The sequence below is a fragment of the Tursiops truncatus genome, chromosome 13 (genome assembly GCF_011762595.2).
Source record: "Tursiops truncatus isolate mTurTru1 chromosome 13, mTurTru1.mat.Y, whole genome shotgun sequence".
NCBI lineage: Eukaryota > Metazoa > Chordata > Mammalia > Artiodactyla > Delphinidae > Tursiops > Tursiops truncatus.
In genome coordinates this window covers 28,152,943-28,172,504 of record NC_047046.1, presented here as the reverse complement: position 1 = coordinate 28,172,504, position 19,562 = coordinate 28,152,943, and the positions used below count along the sequence as shown (strand labels likewise).

At 46.7% G+C, this 19,562-nt stretch overlaps 1 protein-coding gene across 14 annotated transcripts in view; it reads left to right on the top strand.

Annotated features, from left to right (window-relative positions):
• Nucleotides 1-19,562, top strand: part of PRELID3A (PRELI domain containing 3A) — a 111,567-nt gene that overhangs the window by 26,203 nt on the left and 65,802 nt on the right. For 3 of the 14 annotated variants that reach the window (XR_012325293.1, XR_004521529.2, XM_073790479.1), the window contains exons 1-5: nt 29-243; nt 14,574-14,742; nt 15,405-15,494; nt 16,662-16,732; nt 16,825-16,927. Coding sequence is in view for 12 of the 14 variants with exons in the window: in XM_073790479.1 (XP_073646580.1) it covers nt 44-243; nt 14,574-14,742; nt 15,405-15,494; nt 16,662-16,732; nt 16,825-16,927 (633 nt within the window). In the remaining 2 variants the exon portion in view is untranslated. Of the gene's footprint in view, nt 1-19; nt 244-14,573; nt 14,743-15,404; nt 15,514-16,661; nt 16,733-16,824; nt 16,928-18,394; nt 19,557-19,562 lie in introns of those variants that run through there. The other 11 variants (XM_073790480.1, XM_033837531.2, XM_033837522.2 and 8 more) reach the window with 11 other exon arrangements.

Here is a 19,562-nt window from a genome sequence, read left to right as displayed (position 1 = left end):
CTGCCAGTCCCTTCCGCGCAGCCGTGGTGCCGCCGCTCTCGTGATGGGCGGGCGCCCAGTCCCGACCCGCCCACTCCCTAAACGCCCCACACACCGCGTCCACACGCCCCGCCCCCCGCGGAGCGGAGCATCCCGGGCCTGGAGCTTCCCTGGGCCTGGAGCACCCCGCGCCGGGCTCTGCGTGGGCGACGATGAGGGTCTGGAGCTCGGAGCATGTGTTCGGGTGAGCCGGCTGCGGCCGCAGTGAGTCCAGACTGGCCTGGGCCTGGGCCGTGTCCTCCGGGAGGGCGGGCTCTGTCCCTCGTTGGGCCGCGCTGCGGGCAGTGACCTGCAAGGGCCCGGGGTCGGGGGACCGCGTCTTCGCCTCCGCCGGCCTGGCCTCACCTCGCGCGGGGCTGTCACAAGGGGCGGGGGCGGGACCCGCCGAGTGGCTGATCACGGCCTCCAGAGGGAGCCGGCGTGGGCATGTGGGGGCTTTGGCCCTGAATGCACTGTGGGCACTGGAAAGCCTCCAGCTGATTAAAAGTGCCCTCGTGACCTAGGCGGTATCTTTTCTTGTCACTTCATCTGTGACACTCTGAGCTCATTCTTTCATAGTTTTTAAAGGAACTAAGATTTTTAAATTCCTTGATCTCACTTAGAACAGCATTTCGTTTTTTAATTTAAAAAATACTGCATGAAATAGAATTGTCATCCTTTGAACTTTTCATGTAAAATTATAATGAAAATTTATCAGTGGGTTAAAAACCTCCGAAATTATTTTAATGAAATCTTTAGACTTGATGGGATCCAATTTTAGTGTTGATTTTTGTACAGCCTGCAACCTGCAGAAAAATCTCATCTGGGGTTCCATTCCCAGACTTACTCCAGAGATTTTCTCAGTTCTCCCAAAGATGGGACATGCCGGGCACCATCTGGATGCAGAGGGGACAGGTTAAGTTCCTGCAGATGGTGAATGCCCAGGCTGTGCAGCTCAGGCCAGGACTGCCCTACAAATTCAGGAAATGTTGGTCGACAAGCAGAAGTGAATTGTCAGCTGTGAAAAGTCACTATTGATAATATTCACCCATTTAAATCATACAATTCAACGACTTTTAGTAAATTTACATAGTTGTACAACATCTCCATAGTCCAGTTGTAGAACATTTCCTCATCCTACAAAGACCCTTCATGCCCGTCTGCAGTCACTGTCCACTCCTCGCCCCAGCCAGATCAGTATCTGCTTCCTGTTTCTATGGATTTGCCTTTTCTGGACATTTCACATAAATGCAATCATACACCAAACCGTCTTCTGTGTCTGGCTGCTTTCAGTTAGCATGATTGTTGAGGTTCATCCGTGTGGTAGTGTGCATCCTTGCTTCAACCCTCACTTCATTCATTTTGTGTCCCTGGCACATAGTAGGTGCTCAGTGAGGGACCAAGGAATATCCTGGGGAGCAGATGTCCTTTGAAATGAGGGCGACTGTCCACCAGAGAAATTCCCATCAACCCCTGAGCTCCTGTGGACTGGGCACAGATCTCCTCCCATTGATTTTTAAAAGCCGAGCGCCATGATGAGAATTGACAAATGTGGAAGACCGCTGGGGGGAGGTCACGCAGCTGCCAGGGCGGGTGACATGATGCTGTGTGGCAGCATCACATCTGCAGGACGGTACAGGTTTGGAAGCCTGGCTTTCTAGCTGAGCTTACCATGGAGTTTTCCCCTTGCTTAGTCCCTTGAAATCCCTGATTTTTTTCCTCTGAGGATTACACACCTTTTTCTTTCTATACTTGTTTTTTTTAATATGTTTGTTGAATATTTGATTGGAAATAATAAATTTACTCTTGAAAGGCCAAAAATAATCAGGCACAAAGACTTAAAAAAAGTTTTTTATTGCAATACAGTTGATTTACAATGTTGTATTAGTCCCCCCCACCCCCTGCCGCACGACAGACATGTGGGATCTTAGTTCCCTGACCAGGGCTCAAACTGCTCCCCTGCTGTAGAAGCATGGAGTCTCAACCACTGGACCACCAGGGAAGTCCAACAATGTTGTATTTGTTTTAGGTGTACTGCAAAGTGATTCAGATTATATATACACACACACACACACACACACACACACACACACACACACACTCTTTTTTAGATTCTTTTCCATTATAGGTTATTACAAGATACTGAGTATAGTTCCCTGTGCTATACACAGGTCCTTGTTGGTTATGTATTTTATATATAGCAGTGTGTATATTTTAATTCCCAACTCCTAATTTAATTCCCTCCCTTCCCCCTTTGGTAATTGTAAGTTTGTTTTCTATGTCTGTGAGTCTATTTCTGTTTTGTAAGTAAGTTCATTTGTGTCATTTTTTTAAGATTCCACATATAAGCAATATCATATGATACTTGTCTTTGCTTGACTTTTACTTCACTTGGTATGATAATCTCCAGGTCCATCCATGTTGCTGCAAATGGCATTACTTCATTCTTTTTTATAGCTGAATATTATTCCATCCTGTATGTATACCACATCTTCTTTATCCGTTCATCATTAGATGGACATTCAGGTTGCTTCCATATCTTGGCTATTGTAAATAGTGCTGCAGTGAACGTTGGGGTGCATGTATCTTTTAGAATTATAATTTTCTCTGGATATATGCCCAGGAATGGTATTGCAGGATCATATGGCTACTCTATTTTTAGTTTTTTGAGGAACGTCCCTACTGTTTTCCATAGTGGCTGCACCAATTTACATTTGCACAAACAGTGTAAGAGGGTTCCCTTTTCTCCACACCCTCTCCAGCATTTGTTATTTGTAGACTTTTTAATGATGGTCTCTCTGACTGGTGTGAGGTGGTACCTCATTGTAGTTTTTTTTTTTTTCTCATTGTAGTTTTGATTTACATTTCTCTAAGGATTAGCAATGTTGACCATCTTTTCATGTGCCTATTGGCCATCTGTGTGTCTTCTTTGGAGAAATGTCTATTTAGGTCTTCTGCTCATTTTTGGATTGGGTTTTTTGTTGTTGTTGTTGTTACTGAGCTGTATGAGCTGTTTGTATATTTTGGAAATTAATCAGTTGCATCCTTTGCAAAATTTTCTCCCATTCCGTAGGTTGTCTTTTTGTTTCATTTTGTTTCCTTTGCTGGGGCACGAAAACTTTTGAGTCAAGTTTTCCTCCATTGTTCACACACCAAGTTTTCCTCCATTGTTCACACACCGAAGAAACCCTGGGCACTGGAGATCAGACAGAGCTGAGAGCAGTATAAACTCCCACAGAAATGGAGAACCCTTTGGTTTAAAGTAGATTAAATAGTAGTGGAAAATATAGGACCGAAATAGAAACATATAGAAAGGGGCACTTAAAAATTAACAGGCTGGTAAATGCAGGTTTGTAAATCCCATCCTTACAGCATTGACTGAGGTTTCAGGTGGGCTATAACAAAATCTTTAATAACAGCCAGTATGAGTAGATTCCCAGCAGTCAAGGCTGTATACTACTTGGATTCCAGCAGCTCCCAGGAGAGGTCTCTAGTAGGCAGTGTCCCTCTCAGGGAAGTAAGGAGGAGAGGCTGCCCTAAAGCAGGCTTGCTCTGTGGCCAGGAGGAGGGAACCCCGTCCCTTTTTAAATAAGAGAAATGGAATGTTACAGGTAGGAGGTGAAGTGCCCACTGTCCCCTCCTAGTGCTGTTCCCTCCTCTCTCTCACAGGCGGTCATGATTGTGAACCTGGTGGGTAGCCTCCCGAAGGTATATGTTCCATAAACAAAATGTAGTATTTGTTTTTTTAAAACAGAAATCACTGGCACCATCTTGTACAGATCTTTTCAGTTTCTCTTTCTTCTCAACAATGTGTTCCTGAGATCTGTGCGTGTGTGTGTGTGTGTGTATCTATTTGAGATCTGTGTGTATACATGTACACATACACATTTGTATCTCAGCTGTATAGTATTCCAATATTCCATTTATTCCATAAAGAATATGTCACCATTTTTTCTTTCTCTTATTGAAGGGACATTGTTTCCCCCTTATTACAAATCATGTTGTGGTGACCACTCCTGTGTATATTTCTGGGTCAGTTAATCAAGGGCATTTACTTAGGCCAGAAATCCTCAAACTCATCAGCAGTAGGACCTCTTTACACTCTTAGAAAATATTGGGGACCCAAACAGTGTTTGTTTATGTGGGTTAAATGTACTAATATTTACCATATTAGAAATTAAAACTGATAAATTTTAAGATATTTATTAATTTATTAAAATTAACAGTAATAAACCCATTACATTAACATAAATAACATTTCTTAAATTTAAAAAACCTGTAGTTTCCAAAACCCCTCAAAGTAGTAAGAGTGGCACTGTTTTGTTTATTTTTTCCCAATTTCTATAATGTCGGGCTGCATAGACACTGTTTTTTATTGTCAACAGATTTTATTTTTTTTAATTTTTTATTTTATTAAAAAATAATTTAATTAATTAATTTATTTTTTGGCTGTGTTGGGTCTTCGTTGCGGCACGCGGAATCTTCCTTGCAGCATGTGGGATCTTTCATTGCAGCACCCAAGCTTCTCTCTAGTGGCACATGGGCTCCAGAGCGTGTGGGCTTTGTAGGTGCGTCACGTGAGCTCTAGTTGAGGCACACAGGCTCAGTAATTGTGGTGCGCAGGCTTAGTTGCCCCGTGGCACGTGGGATCTTAGTTCTCTGACCAGGGATCAAACCCGTGTCCCCTGCATTGGAAGGCAGATTCTTTACCACTGGACTACCAGGGAGGTCCCTGCATGGACACTAACTTGATGGTCCTGTCGGCTTCTGCATTCAGTGTTTGCAGTCTGTTGTTTTGGTTGAAGTAAATGATTAAAATCCAGCCTCACACTATATGTGAGTAAAACCTAGTTGGCAAAGGTATTTCAAAAGTCTTTAAAAATAGTCGTAGCTGTTCTTTGCTATTGCAACGAAACAAGCAGTAATTTCTCAAATTAATTGCAGTGTAAAATCTGACACCACGAGGACCAGAGTAATGGCCCGTCTCGTACTTTGAATGAGTCCTTCTCCCATGTGATCTGTGACGTCTCGCACTGGTCACTTGGCTGTGTGGGTCACCGGGTACAGTGTGGGGCAAGCAGCAGGCCCATGGTAGTGATACAAGTTTTCTAAAATTCCAGTTTTCACTTAGAAGCTCAAGTTTTATCTTTGACAGCAAATGCCATCAGGTGTTTTCCTCCGAGTGACAGGCTCACTTCATTAATCTTTGAGAAAATGCCTGTCCGACACCCACGTCTGAGTGACCACAGTTTGTGGTCAGTAGTTTCAAGGAGAAGTGGTGGCTGGGGAAGCACAGTAGCTGAGCTGCCACCCCTGTGGCCACCAGTGCTTCCCGACCAGCAAGGCCTCCCGCATCCTTTCTGTGCCCTCACTCAGAACCAGGGATCCAGGTGTAGTAAAATGAGTCCTTTTACTTTCTCATCAGGGATGGGCCCTGAGTGCACAGCTCAGCAGTGACCACCATGCAGCCTTGACCCGGCCGTCACTCCTGGGGAGAGGCTGGCAGTCTGTGGTCTGACTCGGGCTCCTACAGCTTTGGCTGATGTCGTGCAGCCAGAAGGGCAGGCCCTCCCAGCAGCACCCAGGCTCCTGGAGGGGCCAGAGAGCCCAGCTTTGCGGGCCTTGCTCCAAGAACCACTGGGCTGGCCCGGGGTCTCTTGGGGTCTGAGCACTTTTCCTTCATCCTTTTTTTTTTTAAAACATATATTTATTTTATTTCATTTCATTTCCATTCCATTCCATTTTATTTTATTTTTTTATTTCATCACGCTGGGTCTTAGTTGTGGCAGGTGGGCTTTCTTTTTTTTAAATAAATTTATTTATTTATGGTTGTGTTGGGTCTTCATTGCTGCACGCGGGCTTTCTCTAGTTGCGGCACGTGGGGGCTACTCTTTGTTGCAGTGCGTGGGCTTTTCATTGCGGTGCCTATTTTGTTGCAGAGCACGGGCTCTAGGTGCATGGGCTTCAGTAGTTGTGGCATGCGAGCTCAGTAGTTGTGGCTCACAGGCTCTAGAGCACAGGCCCAGTAGTTGTGGCTCATGAGCTTAGTTGCTCCGTGGCATGTGGGACCTTCCCAGACCAGGGCTTGAACCTGTGTCCCCTGCATTGGCAGATGGATTCTTACCCACTGCACCACCAGGGAATTCCCCACATGGGCTTTCTTAGTTGCAGCTCACGGGCTCCTCAGCTGTGCCCCGCAGGCCCCTTAATTGTGGCATGTGAACTCCCAGCCGCAGCATGTGGGATCCAGTTCCCTGACCACGGATAGAACCTGGGCCCCCTGCATTGGGAGAGCAGGGTCCTCACCACTGTGCCACCAGGGAAGTCCCTCCAATTTTTTTTTTTGGACTCATTATTATGCACATTATGCAAGAGTGGAGACTGGAATAATGAGTGCAGTGCCCTTCTGCAGGCTAACAGTTCCTCTCACAGATGTCTGGTCTCATGCGCCCCCATTCCCTGCTCCTTCCCCTGGGTTGTTGTAGGCAGGTCCCAGGCACCCTGTGTCCTCACCCTATTCTGCCTAAAGTAATGATTTTTATGGGAACTACTCTGGGGAACTTGACTTACAAAGCTCACAGCTTATTTCACTGGGCAGCCCCCATCCCCCGCCTCTGCTCTCATGAGTATCTGGATTCTCCCTTCTTCCGCAGAGTTGTCGACTGTGCCCCTGACAGTTCTTTTACTGAGAAGAAAGGCTCCCTGTCCACTGCAGAGTGATCAGGACCAGCTTCATCTCTGCTTCTTTGGAGCTGGTGGACATGTTAGTGCGGTGACACGATTCCATGGCTTGAAAAAGCATTCCTTTGTTAAAGAGCGGGGCTTCTGGACCTGACAGTGCAGAGGCCGTGGGTGTGACAGAAAGACTGTGGAGTAGGGGCTGGGAGACCCAGCTCTAGTCTGCGTCTCATTGCTAGCTTTTTGACCCAGGATGAGCGTTTTATGAGGATAAAGTAAATTCATGGTCAATAAGTTATATTTAAAAAGGACATCAAAGATGAAACAAAAACCTTCAATATATTCATAATCTTTGATGTTTAATTTAGTAATTCCATTCTAGAAATTTATCCTAAGGAAAAAGACATATATTGAAAGGCTGGTGTGAACCAGTTTTCCCTGCTGCCTTCATTGTACAGTGAAGGTTGGACGCGATCAAAATAATCTGCCAGAGGAGATTGGTTCAAGATGGCAGAGTAGAAGGATGTGTGCTCACTCCTTCTTGTGAGAGCACCGGAATCACAACTAACTGCTGAACAGTCATCCACAGGAAGACACTGGAACTCACCAAAAAAGATACCCCATATCAAAAGACAAAGGAGAAGCCACAATGAGACAGTAGGAGGGGCTCAATCACAATAAAACCAAATCCCATAACTGCTGGGTGGGTGACTCACAAACTGGAGAGCACTTATACCACAGAAGTCCACCCACTGGAGTGAAGGTTCTGAGCCCCACATCAGGTTTCCCAGCCTAGGGGTCCAGCAAAGGGAGGAGGAATTCCTAGAGAATCAGACTTTGAAGGCTAGTGGGATTTGATTGCAGGACTTTGACAGGACTGGGGGAAACAGAGACTCCACTCTTGGAGGGCACACACAAAGTAGTGTGTGCATCAGGACCCAGGGGAAGGAGCAGTGACCCCATAGGAGTCTGAACCAGACCTACCTGCTAGTGTTGGAGGGTCTCCTGCAGAGGAGGGGGTAGCTGTGTCTCACTGCAGGGACAAGGACACTGGCAGCAGAAGTTCTGGGAAGTACTCCTTGGTGTGAGCCCTCCCGGAGTCCACCATTAGCCCCACCAAAGAGCAGGGTAGGCTCCCGTGTTGGGTTGCCTCAGGCCAAACAACCAACAGGGAGGGAAGCCAGCCCCACCCATCAGCAGTCAAGCAGATTAAAGTTTTACTGAGCTCTGCCCACCAGAGCAACACCCAGCTCTACCCACCACCAGTCCCTCCCATCAGGAAACTGGCACAGACCTCTTAGATAGCCTCATCCACCAGAGGGCAGACAGCAGAAACAAGAAGAACTACAGTCCTGCAACCTGCAGAACAAAAAACACATTCACAGAAAGATAGACAAGATGAAAAGGCAGAGGGCTATGTACCAGATGAAGGAACAAGATAAAACCCCAGAAAAACAACTAAATGAAGTGGAGATACGCAGCCTTCCAGAAAAAGAATTCAGAATAATGATAGTGAAGATGATTCAGGACCTCGGAAAAAGAATGGAGGCAAAGATGGAGATGATGCAAGAAATGTTTAACAAAGACCTAGAAGAATTAAAGAACAAACAAACAGAGATGAATACAATAACTGAATACAGATATACAGATACAATAACTGAAATGAAAAATACACTAGAAGGAATCAATAGCAGAATAACTGAGGCAGAAGACCGGATAAGTGACCTGGAAGATAGAATGGTGGAATTCACTGCTGCGGAACAGAATAAAGAAAAAAGAATGAAAGAAATGAAGACAGCCTAAGAGACCTCTGGACAACATTAAATGCAACAACATTCGCATTATAGGGGTCCCAGAAGGAGAAGAGAGAGAGAAAGGACTCAAGAAAATATTTGAAGAGATTATAGTCAAAAACTTCGCTAACATGGGAAAGGAAATAGCCACCCAAGTCCAGGAAGTGCAGAGAGTCCCAGGCAGGATAAACCTAAGGAAAAACACACCGAGACACATAGTAATCTAATTGACAAGAATTAAAGACAAAGGGCTTCCCTGGTGGCGCAGTGGTTGAGAGTCCGCCTGCCGATGCAGGGGACACAGGTTCGTGCCCCAGTCCGGGAAGATCCCACATGCCGCGGAGTGGCTGGGCCCGTGAGCCATGGCCACTGAGCCTGCACGTCTGGAGCCTGTGCTCCGCAACGGGAGAGGCCACAACAGTGAGAGGCCCGTGTACCGCAAAAAAACAAAAAAAAGGCAAAGAAAAATTATTGAAAGCAACAAGGGAAAAGCGACAAATAACATACAAGGAAACTCCCATAAGGTTAACAGCTGATTTCTCAGCAAAAACTCTACAAGCCAAAGGGGAGTGGCACGATATATTTAAAGTGATGAAAGGGAAGAACCTACAACCAAGATTACTCTGCCCAGCAAGGATCTCATTCAGATTCGATGGAGAAATCAAAAGCTTTACACACAAGCAAAAGCTAAGAGAATTCAGCACCACCAAACCAGCTCTACAACACATGCTAAAGGAACTTCTCTAAGTGGGAAACAAGAGAAGAAAAGGACCTACAAAAACAAACCCATAACAATTAAGAAAATGGTAGTAATAACATGCATATTGAAAATTACCTTAAACATGAATGGATTAAATGCTCCAACCAAAAGACACAGGCTTGCTGAATGGATACAAAAACAAGACCCGTATATATGCTGTCTACAAGAGACCCACTTCAGACCTAGGGACACAAACAGACTGAAAGTGAGGGGATGGAAAAGATATTCCAGGCAAATGGAAATCAGAAGAAAGCTGGAGTAGCAATACTCATATCAGATAAAATAGACTTTAAAATAATGTTACAAGAGACAAGGAAGGACACTACATAATGATCAAGGGATCAATCCAAGAAGAAAATATAACAATTATAAATGTATATGCACCCAACATAGGAGCACCTGGATACATACGGCAACTGCTAACAGCTATAAAAGAGGAAATCGACAGTAACACAATAATAGTGAGGGACTTTAACACCTCACTTACACCAATCGACAGATCATCCAAAATGAAAATAAATAAGGGAACAGAAGCTTTAAATGATACAATAGACCAGATAGATTTAATTGATATTTATAGGACATTCCATCCAAAAACAGCAGATTACACTTTCTTCTCAAGTGCACATGGAACATTCTCCAGGATAGATCACATCTTGGGTCACAAATCAAGCCTCGGTAAATTTAAGAAAATTGAAATCATATCAAGCATCTTTTCTGACCACAACACTATGAGATTAGAAATCAATTACAGGGAAAAAAACGTAAAAAACATGGAGACTAAACAATACGTTACTAAATAACCAAGAGATCATTTAAGAAATCAAAGAGGAAATCAGAAAATACCCAGAGACCAATGACAGTGAAAACACGATGATCCAAAACCTATGGGATGCAGCAAAAGCAGTTCTAAGAGGGAAGTTTATAGCAATACAAGCCTACCTCAAGAAACAAAAATCTCAAACAATCTAACCTTACACCTAAAGGAACTAGAGAAAGAAGAACAGGCAAAACCCAAAGTTAGTAGAAGGAAAGAAATCATAAAGATCAGAGCAGAAATAAATGAAAAAAACCCAAAGAAAACAGTAGCAAAGATCAATAAAACTAAAAGCTGGTTCTTTGAGAAGATAAACAAAATTGATAGACCATTAGCCAGACTCATCAAGAAAAAGAGGGAGAGGACTCAAATCAATAAAATTAGAAATGAAAAAGAAGTTACACCAGACACTGCAGAAATACAAAGCATCCTAAGAGACTACTACAAGTAGCTCTATGCCAATAAAATGGACAACGTGGAAGAAATGGACAAATTCTTAGAAAGGTATTACCTTCCAAGAATGAAGCAGGAAGAAATAGAAAATATGAACAGACCAATCACAAGTAATGAAATTGAAACTGTGATTAAAAATCTTCCAACAAACAAAAGTCTGGGACCAGATGGCTTCACAGATGAATTCTGTCAAACATTTAGAGAAGAGCTAACACCCATCCTTCTCAAACTCTTCCAAAAAATTGCAGAGGAAGGAACACTCCCAAACTCATTCTATGAGGCCACCATCACCCTGATACCAAAACCAGACAAAATACTACAAAAATAGAAAATTACAGACCAATATCACTGATGGACATAGACACAAAAAAGCTCAACAAAATACTAGCAAACAGAATCCAACAACACATTAAAAGGATCATACCCCATGATCAAGTGGGATTTATCCCCGGGATGCAAGGATTCTTCAATATATGCAAATCAATCAATGTGATACACCATATTAGCAAATTGAAGAATAAAAACCATATGATCATCTCAATAGATGCAGAAAAAGCATTTGACAAAATTCAACACCCATTTATGATAAAAACTCTCCAGAAAGTGGGCATAGAGGGAACCTACCTCAACATAATCAAGGCCATATACGACAAACCCACAGCAAATATCATTCTCAATGGTGAAAAACTGAAATTATTTCCTCTAAGATTGGGAACAAGACAAGGATGTCCACCTTCGCCGCTGTTATTCAACATAGTTTTGCATGTTTTAGCCACAGCAATCAGAGAAGGAAAAGAAAAAAAAGGAATCCAAATCGGAAAAGAAGTAAAATTGTCACTGTTTGCAGATGACATGATACTATATGTAGAGAATCCCAAAGATGCCACCAGAAAAGTACTAGAGCTAATCAATGAATTTGGTAATGTAGCAGGATACAAAATTAATGCATAGAAATCTCTTGAATTCCTATACACTAATGATGAAAAATCTGAAAGAGAAATTAAGGAAACCCTCCCATTTACCATTGCAACAAAAAGAATAAAGTACCTAGGAATAAACCTACCTGGGAGACAAAGGACCTGTGTGCAGAAAACTAGAAGACACTGATGAGAAAAATTAAAGATAATACAAACAGATGGAGAGATATACCATGTTCTTGCATTGGAAGAATCAGTATTGTGAAAATGCCTATACTACCCAAAGCAATCTACAGATTCAGTGCAATCCCTATCAAATTACCAATGGAGTTTTTTACAGAACTAGAACCAAAAGTCTTAAAATTTGTATGGAGACACAAAAGACCCCGAATAGCCATAACAGTCTTGAGGGAAAAAGACAGAGCTGGAGGAATCAGACTCCGTGACTTCAGACTACTACAAAGCTATAGTAATCAAGACAATATGGTACTGGCACAAAACAGAAATATAGATCAATAAAACAGGATAGAAAGCCCAGAGATAATATCCACACACCTATAGTCAAGTAATCTATGACAAAGTAGGCAAGGGTATACAATGGAGAAAAGACAGGCTCTTCAATAAGTGATGCTGGGAAAACTGGACAGGTACAGGTAAAAGAATGAAATTAGAACACTCCCTAACACCATACACAAAAGTAAACTCAAAGTGGATTAGAAACCTAAATGTAAGACCAGACTCTATAAAACTCTTAGAGGAAAACATAGGAAGAACACTCTTTGACATAAATGACAGCAAGATCTTTTTTGACCCACCTCCTAGAGTAATGGAAATAAAAGCAAAAATAAACAAATTGGACCTAATGAAACTTAAAAGCTTTTGCAAAGCAAAGGAAACTACAAACAAGACGAAAAGACAACCTTCAGAATGGGAGAAAATATTTGCAAACGAATCAACGGACAAAGGATTAATCTCCAAAATATATAAACAGCTCATGCAGCTCAATATTAATAAAACAAACAACCCAATAAGAAAATGGGCAGAAGACCTAAATAGACATTTCTCCAAAGAAGACGTACAAATGGCCAAGAAGCACGTGAAAAGCTGCTCAACATCACTAATTATTAGAGAAATGCAAATCTAAACTACAATGAGGTATCTCACCTCACACCAGTTAGAATGGGCATCATCAGAAAATCTACAAACAACTAATGCTGAAGAGGGTGTGGAGAAAAGGGAACCCTCTTGCACTGTTGGTGGGAATGTAAATTGATACAGCCACTATGCAGAACAGTATGGAGGTTCCTTCAAAAACTAAAAATAGAATTAGCATATGACCCAGCAATCACACTACTGGGTATATAGCCAGAGAAAACCATATTTCAAAAAGACAAATGCACTCCAGTGTTCATTGCAGCACTATTTACAACAGCCGGGTCATGGAAGCAACCTAAATGCCCAGCAAGAGACGAATGGATAAAGAAGATGTGGTACATATGTACAATGGAATATTACTCAGCCATAAAAGGGAACGAAATTGGGTCATTTGTAGAGACGTGGATGAATCTACAGACTGTCATACAGAGTGAAGTAAGTCAGAAAGAGAAAAACAAATCTCGTATATTAATGCATATATGTGGAACCTAGAAAAATGGTACAGATGAACCAGTTTGCAGGGCAGAAAGAGAGACACGGCTGTAGAGAACAAATGTATGGACACCAAGGGGGGAAAGTGGCGGGGGGTGGTGGTGGTGTGATGAATTGGGAGATTGGGATTAACATATATACACTAATATGTATAAAATGGATGACTAATAAGAACCTGCTGTATAAAAAAATAAATAAAATTCAAAAAATATACTAAAAAAAAGAAATGTAAGGTTTCCAGGATTAAATGATGATGAAAGTAATACAAATAAAAACTAGATTAAAAACATAATAATCTGCCAGAGGGGTCTGGTTACACCACTGTCCACAGGGTGGCCTGTTGTGCAGCTACTTAGAGTCGTATTTCTGAAAATAGCTTCATAATGCAGGAAAATGTTCGTCTGTTACATATAAAAAGCAGTAATCAGTGCATGTAAGGAGCATGATCCCAGTTTAATTTCTGAGCGTGTGGATGTCTGTGCATGCATGCATGTCTCTAGGTCTTGGGTCTGGGCTGTCTGTACATGCCGCTCAAACCTGTGTGGGTACGTATGGGGAAACAACGGTGTTGTTGAGACGCACTCACCTCTGTGGGGATGCACCTGGGCGCGCATCCTGAAGGAAAAACCAGGACAGCAGCGCCTGGGGAAGGTCCACCCTGAGTACCCCGGACTCTGAGCCCTTGGATGCCTTTAGGGCTGCCGGCCTCAACAGGCACAGAGCTCTGGGGAGCAGGGGCAGCTGTGTGGTCTCTGATGGCAGGAAACAAACAGGGACACCGGTGTCCACCCCTCACTCCAGGGCTCAGGGCCAGAGGGGAGGGGTGGCGTCTACAGGACGCCTGCACAGACTTGTCTCCAGATAGTGAAATTGTGGATTTTTATTTTCCTCATCCTGTGTTATTTTTCAAAATTTCAAATACAATTTTTAATAATCAGAAAACATATGTAGCCATTTCAAGTCACATACTGCTTAGAAGCTGGAACAAAGTAGTTGCTTCAGGACCTCATAGCTGGGCAGCAGCTGTGGGTGATCCGTGTTGGGCAGGTGTGCTGCTTTGGCCTGTGGTGGGCTGCAGGGGTGAGGCGGGCAGTCAGCAAAAGGGCCCCCACAGTTACTGCGACCAGGTGGAGGCAGGAATGAGCCCTGGCCCCCCGGCCTTGCAGCCCACAGAGCAGCACGGGAGGTGGTGACAGACAGGGAAAAGGGACATTGTCTCTTGCCCAGAAGCCCCAGACCAAAGGGTTCTGCCTCTTTAGGCTCTGCAGGGCTGGGGAAGGAGGGGGCCCTTAGCCAAGCTGGGATGGCCAGGCCTGAGTCTGGTCTGTGCCCCCCGCCCGCCCCCTGGTTGCCCGGGGGATCAGCGATCCAGGATCTGGGTCCAGAGCCCAACTCCTCAGGTGTATTTGTTGGAACAAAGCTTGAAGAACAGGGTTGACCTGACTTTGGACCCACTGTCTGCTCATGCTGTTGGTTGCGTTTTCCTCCAGCCACCCGTGGGACACAGTCATCAAGGCTGCCATGAGGAAGTACCCGAATCCCATGAACCCCAGTGTCGTGGGCGTCGACGTGCTGGAGCGCAGTGTGGACAGCCGGGGCCGGCTTCACAGCCACTGCCTCCTCAGCACCGAGTGGGGGCTGCCCAGCCTCGTGAGAGCGGTGAGCCCTCAGTGGAGCCCGGCTGCACCTGCATGACCCCCAGCTACACTCACACAGCTGTCTACATCCGCCAGCCCAGCTGGCACCCATATGCAGGGAATGACAACCTTCCCATTTGGGATTTCTGGGAAGCCCCAGAGATGGTTTGTTTCTCTGTGAATTGAGTTAATCGTCCACCTGAGTGTTCAACACATCCCCTGACCCACCTGCAGTGGGGACACTGCCCACAGGACCCCCAAAACCCCATGACCCCCGGTCCCCCACCCCTTCCCCACACCCAGTCCCCCCACCCCAGCCTCATCATCCTGCTTGGTGTGGCCTGAACCCCAGAGTTGGCTCCACACAGGGGGGCCCGGGGGGTGGGGGTCAGGGTCGGTCCACAGCTGACTCACCAGCCGGACCTTGTCCTCAACCTTGACCTCAGCACCCCAGTTCCTGCCCTGCTTTCTCCTCTGTCTAAGCACTGGTCCCTATGTCCCTGATTCGTGTGTCCGTCCCACCTGCTGGACAGAGGCACCTGGAGGAGCTAGAGGTGCTGCTGCAGCCACACCTGCATCCCTGGTTGAAGAGATGGGTAGCGGATGGGAAATGGCGGTCGGTGTTCTAGGATATAAGGTGGAGTTTCTAACACGTCACTATGCTGGTTTTGCTTTGTTTTTCAGATTTTGGGAACCAGTAGGACTTTGACATACATTAGAGAACATTCTGTTGTGGATCCAGTGGGAAAGAAAATGGAGCTCTGTTCCACCAATGTAAGCAATGGCCACGATGGTGCGTAATGTCTTCATTTAATTTTTTTTCCAGCCCACCTTTGGTCTAAGTGATCTTTTATTTTTAATAGAAAGGCTGACTTTATTTAGCAGTATCTTACTTGTCTTTTATTCCAGTATAAAAATGTATAGAAGAACACACATAATGATGTGAACACACCTTTGTAACCAGTGGGCAGGCCAGGGGACAGACTGGCAGCCCCGGGGCCCCCGTGCGCCTCCCCAGTGCCTCCCTGCCCCCCCAGCCTCCATCCTGCCCGCCAACAGCACACTCGGCTCTTCGCAGCCACTGAAACAGCCACTTTTCTCCTGGCCTCCTCTCTCACGTCTCACAATGAAGAACCATTGATATTGGCCTCATGCACATTCAAAGAGCATGTTGGGGAAAACGGGTGGCCTGGGAGCATGGTTTATGTCAGGCCCCTTACCCTGTGGGTCGTGTCACTGTGTGCGGAGGCTCCTTGGTTTACCGCCTGGACCTCTGCCCGGGGCCCCCTTTACTCAGCCCAGGCAGCCCTTCCGCAAAGTCACAGGGAGCCGGGTGGGTGTGTCCACATCAGCCATTACTGACAGTTTATATATTGTTCTCTCTTCTCCTTCACTTGGAAAATTACTCTTCCTCCTTCAAGAAGGCTTAGTTGTCGGTAAAGAGGGACGGTTCTTGCTGTTGTAGGAGGTCTAGTGGAAAGGAAGGGCTTTGGGCGGGACAGCCGCATGCCTGCGTCCTGGTTATCACGGAATCAGTGTATGGCTGCGGGTGTCAGTGATCAACCTGTTCTGAGCCTCACTTTCCTTGTCTAAAAAAGAGCAAACGTCACCGTATTGTCCTGAGGATTAATGAAAGAAAATGAGGTTTATTAAATACAGAGCCTGGCATAAAAATATTGCACATACAATGATGACACCTAATGAGCCCGGCTCAGGTTTGGGTGGGGTGTGGAGGGAGGGCGGTGACTGTCCCCAGGAGCGGCCAGGAGTGGTGTCCCTGGGCTGTACTTTGGCCGTGCCTCCTGGGCCTTGGCGGGCCTTGGCGCTTCTTCTGCTCTGGCTCCAGTAAGTGCAGATTCGGGGATGGGAGGAGTGGGGGCAGATGGTCTGGGAAGAAATGCAAGAAAAATAGAACCTACAGCCATTGTTTCCTGTTTTAAGATCACACTCACAAACTGGGTGTCGGTGAGCGAGAGGCTGGTGTACACACCCCACCCGGAGGACCCAGGAAGGTAAGCAGACATTGAACTCCAAGGCTGGGGTGGGGCGGGGGCTCCCCCCACCCGCCGGCTGCTCAGACCCTTCATTTCTCGCTCTCCTGCAGGACCGTGCTCACCCAAGAAGCCGTCATCACCGTGAAGGGGATCAGCCTCGGCAGCTATCTGGAGAGTTTGATGGCCAACACGATATCGTCCAACGCAAAGAAGGTACCATCTCTAGCTGTTCGGGGTCCCGATGAGCGGGGGTCCTACTGACCGTGGGCAGGTGGGGACGGCTCCAGGCCTGGGGGAACACAGGCCAGCAAGGCAGCCACCCCTTTCAGGAGCCAAACCATCTGGGCTCAGTTAACAAGACACACCCCACACCTCCAGGACAGGTATTGGCGTGGGCAGGCAGGACACTCGGGATTTTCAGCAGTTTCATATTTAATCGGCATTGAGTGGCTCTGGCTGAGCTTCTCCGTGTGCAGGGTTTCCCTTTGCCTCTCGCGCTGGTGGGATTTGGGAGCGAGCCTTGTGGAGGGAGTGGGGGAGGGATGACCAGGAGGCTGTCAGCCCTGGCCTCTCCAGTGGGGTTGGCAGGAAGAGCTTGGGTGTTTGGGAGGCACATCCCAGGCAGTGCTGGGTGCCAGAGCAGGGCCTGGCTGTTTGCCCAGCTCCCCTTGCCATCCTCCTTCTGCCGCCACCCCGACTCTCCCCTCTCCCCTTCTCTCTCTCGTTCTTTTTGGTCAGAAGAGATTCTTCATTCTGGGACCAGTGGGATGGCACCTAAGCCGTCCTTCCCTTCCTACACGCTCAGGTCACGGCTTGGCCAAGAGCCATTTATTCTTGCGTTTAGGCTCATTGGTCTAGTCACTAATACAGAGCCAGTCTGCCCTATTTTTAGAAAAATCCAGATTTGAGGAAGGTCAGCAGTAGCTCAGCTCAGTTCAAGGAAGTTGGGGAGGCCCCCTGCCCAGAGCAGCACGCATCACGTCCACTCTGCGAGCCCTGGGGACAGAACCTGACCAACTCACTCTGTGTGTCTGGGGTCTGGCTTAGGGCAGGCCTGAGTGTTTGCTGAAGAATATTTTGGGAGGAAGGCAGCACTGGGTGAGACCATTCGCCTCAGCCCTTTATGAGAAAAGTCAGGGGAAACTCAGTGAGGCCAGATCAAGGTCTTTTATTTCACTTTATTTGGGGGTTGCTGTTTTGGAGGCCTGTGGAGAATCACGGCTGCCCCAGCTGTGGTTGCCATCCGACAGCATCCCAGACACGTTTGGGGGATGCCGGGGCAGCCAGTGGCCTGAAGATGGAGGAGAAGCCAGAGGGCGAACCGGAGGGGGAGATGGAGGTGGAGAGGCGGGTGGCCCCGCATGCAGTTCAGGAGCTAGAAGTTAGGGGTGACTCACGGAGGAGGCTGAGGGGCCATGCTCCCATCACTGCCCTCAGTAGGTAACGGCACTCATGAAGGTTGCGGACTCAGCATAGCTCAAGCTGGTGCGGCAATTTCAGGCAGAACAGGTGCCACCTTATTTCTGGGGCTGAGAAGCTGCCTGCAGAACGTCTTGGCTGCATTTGCTGCAGAGCTGCGGGGCTGTCCCTGTGCATTTATGTGACCTGCATAGCCTGCTGTCTGCAGTGAGACAGGCAGGACTTCTGACACCACGTTGAAATCTTTCTGTGTTGCTCCAGGGGTGGGCTGCTATTGAGTGGATAATTGAAAATGCTGAACGCGCCCTGAGCTAACGAGGCCTGCAGCGCCCCTTGTGCTGAGCGGCGGTAACTACAGGATTCTTGAACCTGGGGAGGATCTGGTGCCCGCTCACCGTGTGCATGGCCTGCGTGCTGGGAGGGGGTCTGCAAGACACAGCTGCATGGGGGTCTCCAGCCGTGTAGTGAAGAACCTAACTGGGTTCATCCTCCTCTGAATGCACCAACTCGTTTTGTGGCAGGATTTATGTTCAGGTTTGTTATCTCGTCTCTGAGGGCAGTTCAGCTTCTCCTTCAAGCTGTTCTCAGCACATGGTCATGTGTCCTGGGACTGGTGTGTCCTCAGCAGGAAGGCTCTCACGAGCAGGTCCAGACAGTGTGAAGGGCTGATCTTATGGGGGCAGTTTTCATTGGGGGCAAGACTAGAATACCTACCCACGTTCCTGTGAAGGTGCCCCAGGCCTGGGCGTCAGTGCTGTGGTGAGAAGGCAGCCCTCCTCCCCTCATGCTGCCAGCTGTGCATCCTCACTGGCCAGTAGCTTTTTGTGGCCGAAGCCATCTGCAGCATTTCCATGAGCTTCACAAACACTCCTTGGTTTCCTAGGCCAAGTGGCTGGGGTGTCAGAGCGGATTTGACACTCGTGTGGTCAGCAGTCGTCTCTGTACTTCTGCTTCCCTCTGTTCAGGGAATCCTTACTCCTTACTCCTTCCTTGAACCTCCTCTCACTCTTGGCTTTCCGAGCTGTGCTGCTCTGGGCCCTGCTTCCCACCGTCGGTCGGTCAGTCGGTCAGTCTGTCTGTAGCATGTGTGCACACTCAGCGCCTCTGTCAACAGACGTGAGCCCCGTGGCTCAGGCTCCTTTAAGAACTTCCTGTTGATTTTGTTTAAGCCAGTGATGCTTAAGTTTGCCAGGACCTTTACCTTGAACTCAGGATCACGACCTTCTTCCTTGGATGAACCACTAGGGTGACCTCATGCAGAGAGCCTGCCCACCTTGTGGGCGTCCTGCTTGTGCATGTGCATGTGTGTGTTTGATGGTGTGTGTGGAGTGTGTGTGGTGTGTATGTGATGCTGTCACTTTGAGTTGTGGACTCTGTCACATTCTGTTTCCTCATAAACTAGAGCTAAACTGCCTCAATTTTTAATCAG